This window comes from Bubalus bubalis, chromosome 3, assembly GCF_019923935.1.
Source record: "Bubalus bubalis isolate 160015118507 breed Murrah chromosome 3, NDDB_SH_1, whole genome shotgun sequence".
NCBI lineage: Eukaryota > Metazoa > Chordata > Mammalia > Artiodactyla > Bovidae > Bubalus > Bubalus bubalis.
The window spans coordinates 122990291-123009730 of record NC_059159.1 but is presented as its reverse complement, the minus strand read 5'-3'; the positions used below and the strand labels follow the sequence as shown (position 1 = coordinate 123009730).

The window sequence follows — 19440 nt, the reverse complement described above, 5'->3', positions numbered from 1 at the left end:
GAACTGAATTCCTGAAAGAACGTTTTCTATTGTAGGAGGTGTGGTCTCAACTCCATTGAAACCCATAGAGTCAAGGATGTAGTTGTGAGATGACAGAAATGATGGTTCTCTAAACCCCACAAAGAAAAGCGAAGCCAGCAGACTGAAAACCTGAACAGTTCCCATTTCTCTAAGGTCATGCCCTGCTCTTGCCAGTGCAGAGCCTGCCTGGGCACAGGGGACCCCTGCAGCAAAATGAGGTGGTCAAACCAGACCATTTCTAAGATCCCCTCTGGTCCTGACAGTTGTTGATTCCATGATGATTCAAATGCACAGAATCACCGTGTGAATGTTCATGTTGGTATTTAGAGTCCTGCTATCTCATAAACCATTAGCCTGATTTTTTTCTCTCAGTGAACCTTTACTTTGGCTCTGACATCCCACAAGGTACCACGAAGAGCGAGAGGAAACAGACATACGATCTATCTCTTAGTTTCTGTTCTGGAGGGGCTCCTTGTCTATGGAGGGGTTCTAGCTTTCACTGAGGGGTCTGGACAGCCTGACAATAGGCACAAAATTGCTGGAGAGGTAGCAATTTTTGTGGTGGGTTTGCCGTGCCATATGGCGCTAAGTCGCTTCAGTCACTGTCCGACTTTTTGGGACCCTGTGGATGGACTGTGGCCTGCCAGGATCCTCTGTCCTTGGGATTCTCCAGACAAGAATACTGGAGTAGGTTTTTAGGGGGCTTGTGGGGGAATAACTCCAGTTCTTTCTGGAGGGTGTCTGTATGCTTTTAGAGTCCCCTACTTCCAGCTCTTTGAAAGTTTTCCATGACACAAGGCAACGTGACTTTTCCCCCTTACCTGTGTCTCCAAAAACCTTAACATGGAGTGAGGCGTGAGCTGCTCAGAGTGGTGAAGGAGCAGAGCAGTTTCCGTAAAACTGGTGGTCAGGCTCTGGGGACCCAGAGACTTTTCAATCTAGGTTACACAGGTGGTTTCAAAGATAACTCAGGTGGCCCGTGGAGGTCATAAACTCCAGTGCCGACGTGGAGCCAGGCAGGTGGTGCCATGGGGGCAGTGGCTCAGCTATAAGGCAGGCAGGAAGGTTGGGTCTGTGCAAACTAGGAACACAAGCTGTATTGAAGGGGCAGTTGTCTCTCGGCTCCAACTGAAAGCCGCTGGGCATGTGGGCCCAGTGGTAGCCCGATTTTTTCCGTTCTTAAAGAGAATCCAGAAACTAGCCCTTGTTTGCATATGTGTGTGTGTGTGTGTGTGTGTGTGTATGAAATCTCTATACCTTTAAACAGTGGCAACTAATGTCAATGAGAAAATGCCTTTGCAGGACAAGCACAAATCATTTGCTGGGCCTAGCTTCTATCTTCTGTCATACTGGAAGGAAAACTGTTTTTTGAATGTCCTTTAGAGAAATAAAACTAGCACGTCAAACCAATGATAGTGAACTTTACAAACTACCTCTCCCCAATTATGGTAAAGAGCTAATACTCCCTTATAAAATAAGTTTATTAAAATAAAAAAGTACGTTATTTGAAAGAAGCATATGAAGCAAGCCGAGCACAGTGATTACAGATGTGGTGAAGGTTGTAAACGGGGTACTTGAAGGAGTGTCCAGGGAAATCACAGCTCAGCGGGTGCTTTGTATCCCGAGTGGTGCTGTGGGGGGCGTCAGGCTGCTAGTTGCTGGGCCATGGCTAGCCTCAGGGCTCCCCGTGGTGTCCCAGCCCACATGGTGGCCCAGTGGCCCCACTGGTTGTGCCTCTAAGGGGCTTCCACATCTGTGATCTCCGACAGCCTCAAGGCTTAACTCTTTTGTGACAAGTATAGAAACTAAGGTCCACGATCTATTCACAGGGCACAGGAGTGCACAGGAACTATGACTTTGAGCTCGATGTGGGGGTGGAGCCCAGGGCCCCTGATGGGAAGAAAAGGGCTGTTTCTTTCCTCCACTCCCGGGTAGGACTCTGCCAGTGCAGAACTGAGAACTGAGGAACTGTGAGGAGAGAGACAAGGAGAAGCAAACAGTCATCCCCACTGCTTCCCACTCCCTTCCCCAGGCTTCCTCTGTGATCTATAGCCTTTTCCTGTGCTTCTTTCTGGGGCTCCTCCTGGGAGCACTCTCTGGCTCCTCACCACATTCTTCAATGAGAGCTCTTTGGTGTCTTTAGCAACAGACCGTGCAATGCAAATAAACTAAGGGCGGCAGGTGGGGAGGGGGGTGGCAGTCTTGTGTCTTGTGTGACTGCTTTCCCCTACCCACACCCCCACAAAGCCTGAGCCATCCCAGTACACGATCTTATTTTCCATATAAAGATCCCACTGCATTCTAACAGATGTAGCTTCTAAGTAACTGTCTTGCAAATGTTGTGTAAGAGGTCCGTAGCTCCCTCTCCCAGCCCCTGCTTCCCTGGGAGGTAATGTCTCTCACTGCTCCACTACTTCAAACAGCTAGGGAGGGAGGGTGTGGCTGGATCGGTAGCTATTCTGGGGGCAACAGTGCCTTCTCCCCGCCCACCAGAAGTGTGTGAACTCCTGCTGCCTTCTGGGGATTCTGCCTGGGAAGCTATGACTGACTGGGGTGAAGCAACACTGAACCAGTTCTGCTGGGATTGTGGGAGATTTCCTGGGACACAAACCATCATGTTTATGTGACTTCTTAAGGATAAATACATGCTGGGATGCTCACAACCTGCAGGAAGGATGCTTGGAATCCAACCTGAGACAGTTGGAGGAGACTCTCCTAGAGCTGAGCCCAATGCCGGGGGTGAGAGGACAGATGGAGTCTTCCTTCTTTGTTTGTTCCAGTCCCATGGCTCTAAACTGAGTGGCACTCCCAGCCTAGAGGGGCAGCCCTATTTAGCTCCAGCCGTGGTTGTCCTGTGAGAATGTGGGCCAGTATTCTGGGTGTTCTGATTTTTCAGGAGAAGCTAGAAATTCATGTATTCATGTAAAGCTCCCAACTTACCAATATTGACAACTAATTCAAATGAAAATAAATGTACTCTGCAGGCCAAACGCACCTAGTCCAGCAATGGGTGTGGCCTGGGGATGACCCTTTATAAACTCTATTCTTCAGCCTAACTTGGGCAGCAAGTTCATCCCTTTCCTCTTTCTTCTCCATGTCAGTTGCAGGCTTGCCTGTCACCTGTGAGCTCTCTGCAGCTTGGCTGCTGTCTTGAAGCTTGGACCCTTGGTTTTTGCATTCTTAGTATAGCTGATGGCCCAAGATTCTTTCTGCACCTATGCACCAATGGCAATTTGATAAGTGCAGTAAACATGGGTATTTCTTCAGCCCTATAACCTCATTTCTTCTTTTAAGGCAACATGATTTTCTTTCAGTGGAATTTTGTATGTGGTGGTGGGGGCGGTGTGGTGGCTGGGGGTGATAGTGACAAGACTTAGCCTTTCCAAGCAGTGAGGGTGATGTTGAAATGGGACCCTTGCCAATGTCTGTAATATCTAAAGTTGCTCAGACTTGGAATCTTTGGATTCTAGATGGATTTTGCATCCAGCTAGGCTTTATGTGTTATGTAGGAAGTATTTAGTCCCTCTGCTAAAGTCCCACCTCCTTTGAATGTGGCTCAAAGAAAAGTGCCCAGGCATGGGAGCTGATTTGCCATGTGACCTTGGGCAGGTCATTTGAACACTCTGGGCTTTAGTTTCCTTATTTGTAGGAATTCTTTGATTGTTGAGCTTCCTCCCCCATTGGACCATCTAGAATGATCCTATGGCATTCAAGGTCAGGCAAAGTAAAGTAGAGGCTATACCTCTTAGTACTGATTGTGAATTAGCCCCAGTTGTCTCTGGTTTAGAAAAGTCCAGAGTGTGACTCTTACGGTGATGAGTCCTGATGTCAATTTTTTGTTTTTTAAGAATCACTCTAATTCAATTACAGTGTTGTTCTTCCAACTCCCATTTCTTCTCCGTGGAAGATGATGCTCTTTGTTCTCTTCCTGGCAGCTGCTGCAGGCAGATGGGCAGAATCTCTGTCTCTGGAGATACCTTTGAAGGGTTCCCTACAGTTCAGGTCCCCCTGTAAAAGACAGCCCTGCCACAGCCTTAAAATAGGGTGTGGGGATGGCTACCTCCCCTCCCCAGCTCCCAAGGGGATCCCATGTGTTTTTAAGGCATTTGTGGAAAATATGAACCTTTTAAGGTTGAAGCTAGTCATTAATCTTTATGAAGATACCAATGAAAATAACAACAGCTAACATTTATCGAGAATTTACTATGCAGCAACCACTGGTCTAAGTACTTAATTAATTCTCATAACAACCCTATGAGGCAAGAATGATTCTTAGTCTCTTTTTTGCAGATGAAAAAATTGAGGTAGAGAAGTTAAGAAACTTGCCCAAGGTCGTGCAGCTGGCAGATTGTAAAACTGGTGTTCAAACTCTAGAAGTCTGGTTCTGGGACCTGCTTACCCCACTGCAGCTGCGGCTCAATGATTTATAACAACTGATTATGTTTTACCGACAATTTATAACTATTTTTAAAGAAAAATAAGGAAAATATAATTTTCTTTGCTTATGTACAAATTTAATGGAAAACAATGCTTTCAAAATTAGGACTTTATACTGGACTTCAATGGGAAATAGTTACAATATATTTTACTATATGTTTGTATATATATAAATCAAAATATAGATAAATATAGTTAGATCTTGCATCTCCATATATATTCACACATCTAGTGATATATATATAGACACAGACACATGTATACACAGAGAAGGTGACATACACAGACATCCCCAAATTAGGTCAGATGCTAGCTTAATTCCTGTAGAGTCTAAAAAACTGCCTCACTCCTAGGTCTTTGTTAACACATTCCCTGTTTGCTTAGTCAAAATAAGTGGTTTGAATATTGGAGAAAACAAATAAGCAAACACTGTGAGTATATTTGAGGCAAAACATTGCTGACTCGACAGAAAACAGCAAAAGGCCCTCTGCAGAGCTCAGGTGGCCTGGGCTTCAGAGAGCCCATGGCTGGGCTGCGGTGTGAACAGAAACGTCCATTCCAGGCTGTCAGCTGAGGATGCTGAGTGCCTTCCGTGCCCAGCATTGAGCTGTGCGATCACAGAGAGCAGGGGCCAAGGCCTGATGAATTTTAGAAGAGGCATCTGCCATTTCTCTTCTCCCTTTCCTGGTGCACAAGCTGGAGACCAGTGCAGCCTGAAACGAACTTCCATAAAGAATGTTCTGAAATGTGAAAAAGTTTCTTATATAAAGCTGAGTGAACACAGCAGGACATAGAATTGTACACATGGTTTAATCCTGATTTAATTAAGAAAAAAATGGATATTTCCAAATGCACATAGGAAGGTGAGCATAAAGGAAATACACCAAAATGTGGTCTTAGATGTCTTCCTTATACTTGTCCAAATAGTCTACCATGAGCACAAAAGACTTTTATAATTAGGAAGCACTCTAGTAAATGTTCTTTAAAAGGTCACAGTTGGAGGATGGGATAGAACTTTTCTAAAGAAGCTGCACATTTTATTACCATCCACCCTTCTCCTAAGTGCCAGGGAAGGAATCTTCTTGCAGACCCCAAGTAACTTTTGGCCTGGCCCTGGTCAGCTGCTCCCTAGTGGCTCAGTTGGTAAAGAATCTGCCTGCAATCCAGGAGACGGGGGTTTGATCCCTGGCTCAGGAAGATCCCCTGGAGAACCCAGTCTAGTATTCTTGTCTGGAGAATCCCAGGCAAGTCAATCCCTGACTCCTTTGCAACCCCACGGACTGTAGCCTGCCAGCTTCCTCTGTCCATGAAATTTTCCAGGCAAGAATAGTGGAGCAGGTTGCCATTTCCTCCTCCAGGGTATCTTTCCAACCCAGGGATCGAACCTGCTTCTCTTGTGTCTCCTGCATGGAACAGAGGAGCCTGGTGGGCTACAGTCCATGGGATTGCCAAGGGTCAGACATGACTGTGCAACTAACTCACTCTCACTTCACTTTGTTCAGCTGCTTTACAATGCATTGGGCTCAGGGGTCTCATGAAGGCCTCACGTGTTGTCCCAGCTGGAAATTTACTAAAAGCTCAAGGTTCTGCTGAAGGGCATCAGAGCTGCCAGGTAGCAAAGGGAAGGTGCTGCTGCTATTGACCATTTTATACACTGGGCTTTATGATAAGATTTTTTTTCTACAAAGGATGGATTAAAGTAAGCAAAGAGTGGTCTGTTCCAATTCCCTCATTGTACTGAGGGCCCCACAGTGGAATGGACTTGCCCAGGGTCACAATCAAGTTCGTCTTAGAACTAGAGCGAGGTCTCTGGGAAGACCATGCAGGACAACCCTGGCTCCAGCTCTGTAGAGCCTTTCCACTGTTTTGTGTAATTCAGGCTTCCTCTTAGCCAAGCCAAGCCAGAGTTAAAGTGGCAGCACTTTAACCCTTTCCAGTTTTGTAGCAACATTCACACTGCTCCCCTCACCCCCTTGATAATTTCTGATGTGTGTGTGTGTGTGTGTGTGTGCTCAGTAGCTCAGTCATATCTGACTCTTTTGTGATCCCATGGACTGTAGCCTGCCAGCCTCCTCTGTCCATGGAATTTTCCAGGCAAGAATAGTGGAGCAGGTTGCCATTTCCTCCTCTAGAGTATCTTCCCAATGCAGGGATTGAACCTGCATGTCCTGCGTCTCCTGCATTGGCAGACAGATTCTTAACCACTGTGCCACCTGGCAGGGATGTTATTCTTCCTGTGGCTTTCTAAGGGAGAGAAACCAAAATGTGAGAGCTGCCAGGGGACAGGGAGGTCACCAGGTTCAGTGGCTTTATTCCATAAATGGAAGGTTGAGGTCCAGGGAAGGGAAGAAACTTTCTAACTTGCTCAGTGAGTTCCTGATGGAGCTGAAGCTGCTCCAAGAATAGGATGACTATTTGTAATATTAACACACCAATCTCTTCCTACAGAAGAGGCAGTTGAGGCCCAAAGAAGGGTGCCAGTTACCCAAAGACACCCAGGGAGGTAGGGGTCGAGCTAGAACTAACCTATAATTTTTCCAAACCCCCAGTTCCAGACCTGGATTTATAATCTGTCCCCACTTCCACGACCCAACTTGATATGGGTTTCTGGCATTGCTACTTGAGATCTCTTCTCCACTGTGATGGTAAATAGCATTTTTTTGTTTTTCTCAATTGTTCACAGGATAATCCGGACAAAAGTACAGCAGCCACCCAACCAGCCGGTCCCAGCTTCCAGTCACAGCATAGGTAAGAAGAACTTTTTAAAAAAAATTTAAAAATCTAATGGGCTCCAAGTACTCAAAAGAACTTTTAATCATTCTTATGGACAGATAATTCTGCATAAAACACTTCGGCACACGTACTAATGCGCCTTCTTTGTCATTCTCCAAGGGCTGAACCTGGTAAATGAATTTTATAAATACTGCTAAAAGGTTTTGAATTTTACTGATTATTATGATAAATAGCTTTCACCATGAGACAGAAAATTGAAATCTAAGCCAAAAAAAAAAAAAATCCACTAATGGGGGTCTATAGAATGTCAGATAATTAAAGTAATAAATCAAGAAAGGGATACTTATTCATAACATTTTCTGCATCATTAGTCAGTAAGTAGTTTTGAATGTGTTTTTTTCTTCTACCAACCAGCCCTTCTACAATTCTTTGTGCACTTGCAGTCTTGAGTGAAGATGTGGCAAAACTTCCTAAACTTTCTTTCTCTCTCTCTTTTACTTCGATCTCGTTGCTCCGTGAACTGTCAAGAGCTGCCACTGGGGTTTCTGACACTCACGGGTGAAGTCTGACAGTGACCAAGGAGGGGAGTTATATTTCCTATTACTCAGGAATTCAGAAGTTTCCCTTGCTTTCCCTTCCCTGCAAAGATCCTGAGATGAAAGTGATGTGTTTCTACTCAAGGTGCATTATTTCTCCACCTGGGATAAGGGAAACACCGCTGGTTAGCTGGGAGAAAGCGTGAAGATCTCTGATTGCTTATGGTTGCCTCTTTGCATCAAAGTAAGACAGAATTCCTCCTTTACATAAAATAATTCTTCATTTAGTAATCCATCCAAAAAGCATTGGCTAAGTCCCTGCTATGCAACCTGTTGTGGAGACTAACATTATAAAGGGGGTAGGACAAAATCCCCCATTCTCAAGGGCTTCTTGGTCTAGTGGGGACTATCACAAAGAACCCAGGTTTCGACAGATGTTTTCAGACTTCCCTGGTGGCTCTGTGGTAGAATCCGCCTGCCAATGCAGGAGATGCGGGTTTGATCCCTGAGTTGAGAAGAGGGACAGAGGAGCCTGATGGGCTACAGTCCATGGGATCACAAAGGGTCAGACATGACTTAGCGACTGAACAACAACAACAATTACAAAGAGAAGTTTGCAAATACTGAGATCAGGCTCAAGAAGAAAGTACAGGGTGCTGTGGGAACAGAAGAGAGGGATGGACCAGCTGTGCTGAGCTGGAGTGAAGAGGATTGAGGGAAGTTTCTGGGGAAATATCTGTGTCTGAGATTTCATTTGCAGCTTTAACTATTTCAGGTCCTATAGCAATGACTACTAAGGGTGACTGATAATATTCTTTCAATTGGGTTAGAGGAATAATTCCACTTGACAGTCAGTGGAATGCCTAATCTCAGAAATTTGTATAAAAACCATATCTTATGTGTGTGCCGCCCCTACTAGTTTATAAACTTATCAAAGAGTGAGGAAATGGAAGCTTTAGAGAGATGAAATAACTACCCCTCGGTCACATGGCCAGTAAGTGGAGAAGCCAGAATTGGAACCTGGGTCTTTTGAGCTAAGTGTGATCACAAAATATTGGAACAAATGTCATCAGCTCTGTCAGCAACGTGGTGAACCTTGGTTACATGTGGTTGTTGTTGTTTAAAGTATCAAATGACTTGTGATCTTCTTTCTTCCTCTGTTCTTTGCACCTTAACACAAAAAAGGTTGTGAGATTTGCATAAATCTATTTTGAGGCGCTTCTTCTGGTGAAGGAAAAGAGAAGTTAACGATTTCTACTTCTGTGTCTCCTAAGGAAGATCTAAAATCAAACTCAACTATGAGAAGAAAGCTCTGTTCCCCTTAGGTCTGGAGGGGCAAAAGCTGGATGTGCTCCAAGGAAAGCAACAAACAGCTTCTCAACGGATCACCTCCATCTCCAGTCCTTTCTTACGCTTTAGAGTCAAAAGCAGCTCCACCTGCCTCCAGCTAGTTACAGCCAAAGGAAATGTGCCTGAGATCGGTCTACAGGTTTTAATGAACTGAGAGAGATTTCCCACAGCCCAGAAATGGAAATTCAGCTGTACGGCTTGAGAGGCCCTTGAGGACCGAAAGGTCTCCCTCTTAGATTCTGGGGCCAGGAGTTAATGTGAAACTTGCTGAAACCTCCCCTCCCCCATTCTTATTCTTAGGAACTTAAATATTAATACCTCAGTCACAGTAAGTCATCGACCCATGTTTTGGGGCGGAAGAAATCTAGACTTTAAGCCAGACGACCCAAGGCTGAGCCCTGGTGCTACTGCTTATTAGTGAGATGACCTTGAGCCAATCACTTTGTCGTATGGAGGCTCAGTTTCCTCACTTGATAAATGAGAATGAATAATAGCATTCAGTTATTGCAAGCATCAAACGAAAAGTACATTATTCATGTGAAGCATATTATTGTTTTTTCATTATTCATTAGTGAGGAGCAGATTACTACAGGGCTTAAGACTTCAGTTCTTGGGTTCCAGTCACTGCACTGTCTCATTAGCTGTGTGACCTTGGGCAAGTCACTTACCTTCTCTGAGCCTTGGTTCCCTTACCTTTCCAGTGACCTAACTTATAAGTTTGTTCTCAGAATTAAATATGATAATGCAAGAATGCCTGGCATAGAGTAAGTTCTCAGAAAAGATTAACATTATTATACATCAATGTATATAGCATAGAGTATATTAATATATATATAATATATACATAAGACTTCCTTGGTAGCTCTGACAGTAAAGCGTCTGCCTACAATGCAGGAGACCCAGGTTCGATCCCTGGGTCCGGAAGATCCCCTGGAGAAGGAAATGGCAACCCACTCCAGTACTCTTGCCTGGAAAATCTCATGGACAGAGGATCCTGGTAGGCTACAGTCCATTGGGGTCTTAAAGAGTTGGACACAACTGAGCAATTTCACTTTCACTTTTAATATTATATAACTAATATTAAATATTAAAATCCAGGTAAACTGGAAGGAGAAAAGACAGTGAGGAACTATTAAAAAAAGAGACAGTCTTCATTAGGTGCTTTGCTGGCTATGTGTGTGAGTGTGCAGATATTTATGTCTGCGTGGATGGGTGGATGTGTAAATAGGCAGTGAGCCTGCCTAAGTAGTAGGTTGGTTTTTTTAGCACTGGCTGGCTGTGGGCTCCAGCTCCCCAGTTTCTCTGCTCCATCCCCCTGCTTCCTGCATCCTTGGATAGGCTGGGTTTGAGTTCCTTTCACCGCTGTCAGTTCTCTTGGGAGGGGGGCGCTCTTATCTTCCAGGTGTGGCTGCTGTTCTGGGGGAGGCATCCTTAGCACGCTCCCCACCCTCTCCGCTCGGTCCACCAAGCTGGTGTTGGGGGAGTGCCTTTGTTTTGGCCGGATTGTTGGGGCCCAGCCTTCCTCCTCCCCGGAGCTGCCCCCTAGCCTCCTGCGGGGCCCTGACCGTCCTCTTCCTCTGCGCAGTGTCCACGGGCTCCGTGACGCAGGTGTCCTCGGTGAGCACGGACTCGGCTGGCTCCTCCTACTCCATCAGCGGCATCCTGGGCATCACATCCCCCAGCACCGACACCAACAAGCGCAAGAGAGACGAAGGTAAGAGACTCCGCGCGCCTTCGGGGATGGACCCACCGGCTCTGAGGTATCTGTTTCCAGGCCCTTGGTCAGGGGCGGGAGCACAGATGACTGCTATGCGCTCCCCTTATCTGCAGAGCTCTGGAGGCGCCGGGCCCAGCCCCGACCTGACCCTGGGGGAAGGGGCTAAGCCTTCTGGGAGAGGACGAGGGGCCCGGCGGGACTGGACTTCTCCCTGGCCTCCTCCCATCTTCACCCTTTGGAGGGAAAGGCAGTCCTGGACGAACCCCATGGCCTGTGCTTTGCCACATCTAAGAAGCCGGTCCCTTGGCAGATGTGATGCCCAAAGGCAGGGTGTGGGGGTATGAGCACAGTAGCAATGGCCCCTTTTGGGGGGACCCCTCGGGAGAGGAAGGATCTGGGCATAGTGAGAGGGGCACACCTCCTGTAGTAGGCTTAGCGAGTGGGGTCTCTCCCAGGCCTTCAGCGTGGTGCTGGGAGAGGGGTGGTTGAGGAAGTGAATAATTTCATCTCTGCCCTTAGGGCCTGGAAGGAAGGAGTGCAGGGGCCTCCCAGGGATTAAATAGATGTCAATCTTCCCTGTTGGTTTTTCTCAACCCTCAGTATGTTGCCCAGGCCTCCAGAACTGGCTGCCTCTGTCCCGAACACTGGCCCACCTTAACCCTGATCTCCTTTCCCTGGATGGGCTGCCAGTTTGGGCTGACATTACTGGGTCTGAGAGGAGGAATGACCCCCTGGGAGTCTGTAAAACCTCCGTCAGGAAAGGAAAGAAAAAAAAAAGGCCAGGGTCTAGGGCCTGAGAGCAGCGTGACAGAAATCTTGATTCAATTACTCAGTTCTTTGGCACAATTCCCCTTCTCAACTCCCTGTAAGGGGTGTATGTTCTGTGTGAGCACGTGCCTAAATACTTACGATCCGTAACTAGAAAACTGAGTCGGCCTAGCGGTGGATCCGCACGTGGTCCGTGTGTTCCAGGCCATGCAGGAGCTGGGCCCACAGCCTCTGTGTCGAGCTATGGGAGATGATCCACGGCTTTTGGAAACTGCTTCACCTCTTTCTCCCTGCTCCTGATGTCAACAGATGTCAGAAGTCTTTTACTTGGTGGCTTGCTGTGCCATGTTCCTGCAGGGGGCAGTGGGCCTACCATCTCTGTTGGTTTATGGGGCTGATGGTGTCATCTTTTCATTGTCACCTGGACTCACTGCAGTTGTGCCGAAGCTGGAGCCTACTGTATTTGATCATGTGGAGGGGCGGGTATTTGAAGCTCCCTCAGAGGCTGAGGGATAGAGGCAGAGTTTTGAAGAGGAAAAAAAGAAAAATTGAGTTTGATGTTACCATCAAACACACAGGTCCTGAATTGGGGAGATTTTGTCACTGTGTTTGTTGAGTGCGCTAATGGCTTTTGGTCTCTGGGGAGTGGTCGCTCTAGCCTCCCAAGCTGCTTGAGAAAGTATAGAATGGTCAAGACGTGGGTATTGTTTGTCTACACTGCTCTGTGCTGGGCAGATCCTTCCTGAAGGCTGTGACCCAAAGTATTGACCTTGAAGAGGGACAGTGACAAATTGGGATGTGTCCAGATGGGGATAACCTGATGAAGAAGTATTTGGAGGAACACCTTAGGGCTCTAAGGATGTGTTGGTACCAAGAAGAGGCGAATGAGCAGGGCTGGATTGTTGCTTTCAAATATTTGGAGGGCTGACATGGAAGGCAAAAGGAATGAGACTCTGCTGTTTAGCTTCAAAGGCCAGTGTGAGGCAGATGCAGAAGAGATTTCAGCTCAGAGTACAAGTCTGCAAATATGAGAGTGCTCTAAGGCAAAAAGGGGCTGCCTCAGGAAGTAGTGAGTGCCCCATTACCAGAGGTATGTTAGTAGAGCCTAGGTGGCCATTTGCTGGGCTGCTGTGTAAGAGTATCAAGAATCAGATGCAGGGTTTGATGATCTTTCAGATCCTCAGTTTTGGAATTTATGATTGAGCCCTGATCCCCAGAAAAACTTGGGAGGTTATCCCGTCTGTGGTCTGGGGCTAAGGGAGAATGAGTTGATGGTCCTGAAAGCTTACAGGATTAGAGAGATTGAGAGACCAAGCAACAAGTAGAGCCCCGACCCACTCCCTGCCCTGCATCACTGAGGATGGTTGTGGTTGGGCAGAGAGGTGGCTGGAAGTGCCCTTGCTCATATCAGCAAACCGCCTGGGAGGATTATAGTCAGGTGCTCCCCACTGTCCTTTCCATCCTCCCCCTATAGCTCTCTGAATCCTTGCATTGGATTTAGGAGGAATTGAGAGGTGGAGATTGCCACCCCTTTTTTATAGGGGAGAAAACCAAGGCCCCATGGAGTTCCATGATGTTGGCAAAGCCACAGAGCTGGTATGGCCAGGGGGTTGGGTGGGCTGAGGAGTGGAGAGAGCCCCTGAGGCTTCAGCTTCCTGGGCTGGACCAAGCCTAGGGATGGTGTGAGGAGGGTTTCAAGCAAAAGGGCACGGTCAGCAGGTTGGATGCTGCCAAGAGTGTGGTGAGAAAGTAACAATCAGTCACTGGGGAAACACAGGGGAAATGCTGGTGAACTGGGTTCTGGCCCATTGAGGCTGTGGGCCGTAACACCATTTTCCTGGGGAGCACTCAGCAGACTGAGTGAAGGGCCATGGGGCGAGACAGGCAATAAAGGGCCTAAAGGAAGACAGCTGAGGGTCCTCATCCCATTTTTCAGATGGGTGACTGAGGCTGTGCACAGTGGAGTGGCTTGCTCAACTCTGGTTCACAGTGTCCTCCCACTTGGACTTGGATTTTACCCTGTGGGCATTTCCTGGCTCTGCGCTCCTGCCCAGGGTTCAAGGCAGGGGTGGGTGATGGGAGAGTTCCATTACAGAGGACCTGGCCTCTAGACCTGGCAGGCTGGTGGGCAATGGTGGTAACCTAAAGTCCCTGTGACAGGCAGTGTGTGGGGTGACGCTGTGATGGGAGGATGCCACCAGAGCAGAATGGCAGGGCAGGGGAGGGCTGACATTGACCCAAAGGATCTGGGAAGGGTTCTCATAGAAGTGGCACTTTATGAAGGGAAAATTATTTTGCATGGCTGTTTTCAAACTTAAATGAATTAAAATCAAATAAAATGAAAATGTATTTCCTTAGTTGCACTTAGCCACATTTCAGTGGCTCAATAGCCACACATCCCCAGTGTCTTCTGTACTGAATGACATGGCTTGAATACAAGTGCTTGGCACATTGTCATTGTTTAGTTGCAAAGTCACATCCAACTCTGTGATCCCACAGACTGTAGCCTGCCAGGCTCCTCTGTTCATGGGATTTCCCAGGCAAGAGTACTGGAATGGGTTGCCATTTCCTTCTCCAGGGGATCTTCCCGACCCAGGGACTGAACCCACGTCTCCTGCATTGGCAGGCGGATTCTTTACCACTGAGCCACCAGGGACACCCTGCTTGGCACATAGTAGGTGCTCAGTAAACAGTCCTCGGTAGAATGGATTGGTCATGTGCCTGTAGAGAGTTCACAGTGAAGATAGTTGTGGTGGGGGTGGGGGGAGTCTCTAGTCTCCTCAACCAGGAATGTTTCTGTTGGTTATTTTTGTCTTCCATGGAAAGCTCAATTTGAGCAAAAAATTCTTTAGCAAAAACAAATAAGTTAGAATACTATTAGACCAGGGGATTGCCAAGGGGCCTTTTAGCCTAGAAATTCTAGGACTCTTCCTGGGGCATTTGCCTCCAAGACCAGCCTTGGGGACGTGGCCACTGTGTCCAAATCTCAGATGAACGGTTCTGCGGCTGAGGCAGCAGAGAAGGTCCGTGGGGCCTCTGAGGGCAGAGCTGGGGTTGGCTAAAGGAAGCTACAGGGAGGCAGATCATGGCTCAGTGCAAGGAGTGGCTTTCAGACAAGAGCCAAGCTGGACCAAGGTTAGAAGCCTCAGCTTGGATAGGTAGTGAGCTCCCCATTACTGGAGGCATGAACAGGGTTGGGGGCAGAAGAGCCAAAGAAAGCATTCTGGTTTGGACTCCGTGACTTTTGAGGCCTGTTACAATCTGGGTGGCAAGTGCTCCTCTGACTGCCTGGCATTCCAAATTGGTTCTGTCTACTTGTTTTCCCTCCTGCTGTCTGACTCTGAGTCCGCCATCATGTGGGCTTGATTGGCCGGGGCCGCATCACCTGTTTCTATCCCCAGCCTGGCCTCCTGGCACAGGGACCCATGCACAGAGGGCTCAGGAGGCTTGTGAATGGCTGAGAGTCAGGCTGGGGTGCTGCCCAGGCGGAGGGGCAGCTTCATCTCTGGATTGGGCTGTCCTGAGGGCGTCCATGGAGAAAGCTGTGGCCTGGACCTGAGGAATCCTGCTGGGTGAGGGGGACAGAGCCCAGGGCAGTGCCTCTCTTCCGGGAAGGCCCCAAGGAGGTGGTGGTGGGCTGGACTTGGCAGAGCGGGCAGAGCTGTGAATAGCGGCCATGGGTGAAAGGGCAGCCCCAGACCCTCTGTTCCTTCCTGGGCCTTTGATCTCTGGTGGGGCCTCCTTCCGCTGTCTCCAGGGCCCCCATTCAGGTCCTCTCGACCTCCCCCTCCCCTCATCCCCCCAGTTTGAAAGGCCCTGAACACACCGAGGTCAGCCGAGTGCGAATCCCTTTCACTAGCTCAGGAAGCTGGCCAGTCCAGCACTGGTGTGGACTGTGGGGGCTGGAAGCTTCTTGTGGGGCAGTAGGGGGTACACTGCAGGTGGAGTTTCTGGGCCCTGGGCTGCCTTCTGGGGACAGAGGGCACAGGAAGAGGCCTGTCCCTTTGAAAAGATGCCGAGTCTAGCAGGACCCTCACGGGGAGTTTTAGGGGCATGTAGCAGGGAGCGGAGGCTCCTGTCATGACTATGTCCATCCCTTCTGACTCATCTCTGTCTTTGTGTCTCTCCCTGTGTCTTTTGTTTGGGCCTCACTGCCTCTGTTTATGTCCTGTTTAAGGGACTTCCTCTGTGTCCCCTTCTGTCTCGTTTCAGCTCTCACTCTCTTCTTTTTCTCATATTCACTCTCTTCTCTCTTTCACCCTCACACTCACTCACCCTCTTTTCTTGTATGAGCTCTCTCTCTCTCTCACCAGCTCTTCTCTCTCCTTCTCCAGGGCCAACAGCCTCAGCTCAGACCTCCGTGGGAGCCATACTGGGGAGGGAAGGGGTTTCAGAAGTTCACAGACCACGAAGGGCCCCGGGGACCCTCTGACTTCAGCGCAGGCCCTGGCCTTCCTCTCCTTTACTGACGCTCAGACACTGTTGCTCCTGGGCTTGGGACCGAAGGCTGGAGCAGAAGGTTCAGAGACTCTGCTCAGATTCCCAGCAGGGAATGAGATGTGTGGAAAACCTTGGGATTTCTGAGTTGTAGGCACCCTTGTGACACCACCATTCCAGAGACTGGTGATCTCTGGAGAGCCCCCCGGCCCCTGCCTCAATAAAAAAGATGAGGTGTTAAGGCCAGGCCCCAGGCTCACAGGCCAGGGACCAGCTGGTTTGAGGACTCCATGTGGTGAAATCTTTGGCAAGTACTTAATTCTCTGAGCCTGCATTTTGTTATCTGGAAAGTAGAGGGGGCACATGTTTTGTGTGTTATTTTGAGGATAAAATGAAATCATTCCAGCAAAGGGTTTATAGCTCCAGGGCCTGGTGGAAGTTAAGATTTTAATAAATGGCCACTGAGGGAGACTGGGTCTTTGAGGGCGTGTGAGGCCGGTCACAGGCTGAGGGCAAGCAGGTTCCATCCGCGGTTCTATTTGGCAGCTGAAACTGGCTGACCTGCCCCCACCGACTTCCTGTTTGTAACTGTCTTTCCCTCTGGGCGCCAAGACTGAACAACAGCGCCCCCAGGTGTCAGCTGCAAAGGAAAGGGCCACTCATTTTCCTTTGCTTCCTTTTCTTTCCAGACCTTTAGCCCCCTTGATGGACGAATAAAAGGGTTAAGCCTCAGTCTTCCATGAAGTGAGGCCTTGGATATACAAGACAGTAGAGACCTCCAGGATGGAGGGAAGAAGGCAGAACACCTGGGCCTGAGATGGCTGGGCTTCCACGGGTTTGGGGTCACCAGCCCTTGTCAGAGCTGGAAGGCCCTTGGAGAGCATCTGGGACATGTCACCCTAGTCATCATTCAGATGGGAAAACAGGCTTGAAGAGGAGAAGGGGTCTGACCAGGTCACACAGTAAAAACTCAGGAAACCTAGAGGGGCAGAATGAACTCCTGAGAACATCCTTGGTACCCTACTGCCGTTTGATGGGCCAAATCTTAGTTTATCTCCCCTTTCCTCCACTAGTTGGAGGAAAGCTCAGCCCATTAGCTGCTCCCACCGTTGAAAGCCATCAGCAGCCCTGACCTGACCCCATTAGCCTATCACTCCTGGGCCTCAACTCTTGACAATGAGCCCTGACCTTCCCTCTCTGGTCTCCCGTTCCTCCTCCCCATCCCTCTGGTTCTTCTGTCCCTGCACCTTCTCTGAGCTCTTCTGTCTCTGGGCCATTATCCAGGCAAGGCCCTCCACCTGATATGCTGTCCTTAAGGCTGGCCTGTTGACCTGGCCTCGTTTCCAGAGTCAATCCAGCCCCTGGGGGATTTTTCAATGGGTCATTGGTGCCTCACTACTGGCTGAGGCCCTTGGATTCATCCAGACCAGCATGCCACTTTGGAGACCAGACAGACTCTGCAGAGAGAGAAGGAAATGACCACCACTTTGTCTTGGCCTCTCCTGGGGCTTCAGCAGGGCAGGTTCCCTCCTTGCCCTTCACAAGGTATCCCCCTCATGTACCCTCAAGCAGGCCATGCAGGGGGCCCTTCCCCGAGTGCTCTTTTTGTCTGGGCAGGGGCCTGGACCAACATGTTTGCTCAGAGAGCATCACTTTGAACACAACTGCCAGCCTGCTAGTCATGCTTTACTTGGCTTGTCCTGTATTTAAAATGATTTTGAATTAGCTACTGACATTTAAAAACAAGGATATTTCCCATAGGGTGTCTGGCTTTTCTTGGGGAAAAAAAAATCAGGTCTGGCAACACTGGGCAGGCTTTTCCACACGGCAGCAATGGTCAGGGGCTCCTGGGCCTGGGGTCCTCAGACTGCTCCCTACTCACCTTGCTCATGATATTTGCGCTCTTTTTTTCTCTACCTGAATGCCTTTGAGCTTCTGGAGTCCTATTTTGGATTCTGCAGAACAAGTCTGGTTGAGTCCAGCCTATGGCAGCTAAAGTCTGTGGGAGGCAGGGCACTGACCGAGCTGGGTGGGGCTGTGCACGTGTGTGTATGCGCGTGTGCATGTGGTCAGGAAACTGGCCACCTCTCAGGCCAGAGGTGGGTGAGGCAGGAGAGGCAGTAGGGCAGGGCCAAGAAGTTCCACCCCCTTGGCAGCTCAGAACAGTGAGATTGGGGTCATCAGCCCACATCTGCCAGGTAGGGTAGTCCAGGCACAGGGAGGCACTTAGTGGCAGTGATGCTAAGGACCCATCTCCCAGCCTGGCTGGCCACTTTCCTGTCCTTGCCGCCTTGCAGTCATTGGCACCTCAGCTGAGCCCCAGGAGGACAAGTGTCTGAAGTTTCCTTGGTAAAGCAGGGGACTTGAGGCCAGGTGGTCAATTGGAGGGGCTCCTTGGGCCTTTCCCTGGTGCATGGGGTCTGTCCCTTGGGTGTAGGGGTCAGGTTTCAGTTCCTCCTGGCCCCTGGATCCCCGAGTTTCACTTTGATTCAGTGAGTGAGAGCCCTCGTGAGAGCCGACTCCACTGAACACCCTCCCCCAAACCCTGTTTGCACACCTGCTTTACCCAAGCTCCCCCTCCCCCCACCAGCTTTTCCCACGGGGCTGTGCACTGGTGCCATAGGGAGCCCTGGGGGATGTAAAGGGCAGGGGGGCACAGTGTGAGTCAGCTCTGGGGTCAACCAGAAGGACAAGTGTGGGTCAGCAGTGGAGGGGACAGCAGAGGAGATGGTCTCATTCATGGCGGGCAGGCTCCCTGCTGGGGCCGTCTGGAGTCCAGGGTGGTGTGAGTTTGGCTTTCTTCCCCACCCCGCATGCCCTGGTCCCCTGCGAAGCAGAGGATCTATGGTTCGTGCTCTCTGCCTTTGGAATATGGTTAATCCTTGGCCGCACAATCTGCAGTTCCGGATTTCAAAGAGCTCCAACTACCAGAGGCTCATGAGACAGGGGAGGGACCCTGGAGAAGGGAGCCTGGGGCTCTGCGTTCCAGTCCTCATTCTGTGGCTAACTTGCTGGTGACTTTGGGGAAATCCCTGTCTCTCTTTGGGCCTCAGTTTCCTCATCTAAAACATGGGATCAAGGTTCTCTTCAGTACCAAGATTCTGAGCTTCTGGTCCCATCTCGAGTCCTCTTGGCCTTATTTCAGACACATGGTTCTCCAACTTTCAGTCTTGGAACCTCTTTCAACTCTTAAAGACGTTCAAGGACCCCAAAGAGCTTTTGAATTTATGTGGCTTAATTAAAGTGGACAAAGTTTTAAAATATTTATTAATTCATTAAAAATGGCAGTAATAAACAAGTAACATAAAAACATGTTGTTTGAAATAAGAAAGAATTATATTTCCCAAACCAAAACATTTGAAACGACACTGCTTTATGATTTTTGCAAATCTCTTTAGTATCTGTCTTAATAGAAGACAGCTGGATTCTCATAGCTGCTTC

General features: G+C 48.9%; 1 protein-coding gene across 4 annotated transcripts in view; it reads left to right on the top strand.

Moving 5' to 3' along the window:
• Positions 1–19440, top strand: part of PAX5 (paired box 5) — a 182793-nt gene that overhangs the window by 20194 nt on the left and 143159 nt on the right. For all 4 annotated transcript variants that reach the window (XM_025281736.3, XM_006063498.4, XM_044940045.2 and 1 more), the window contains exons 4-5: positions 7142–7206; positions 10663–10791. In XM_025281736.3, coding sequence (XP_025137521.1) covers positions 7142–7206; positions 10663–10791 — 194 coding nt within the window. The remainder of the gene's footprint in view (positions 1–7141; positions 7207–10662; positions 10792–19440) is intronic.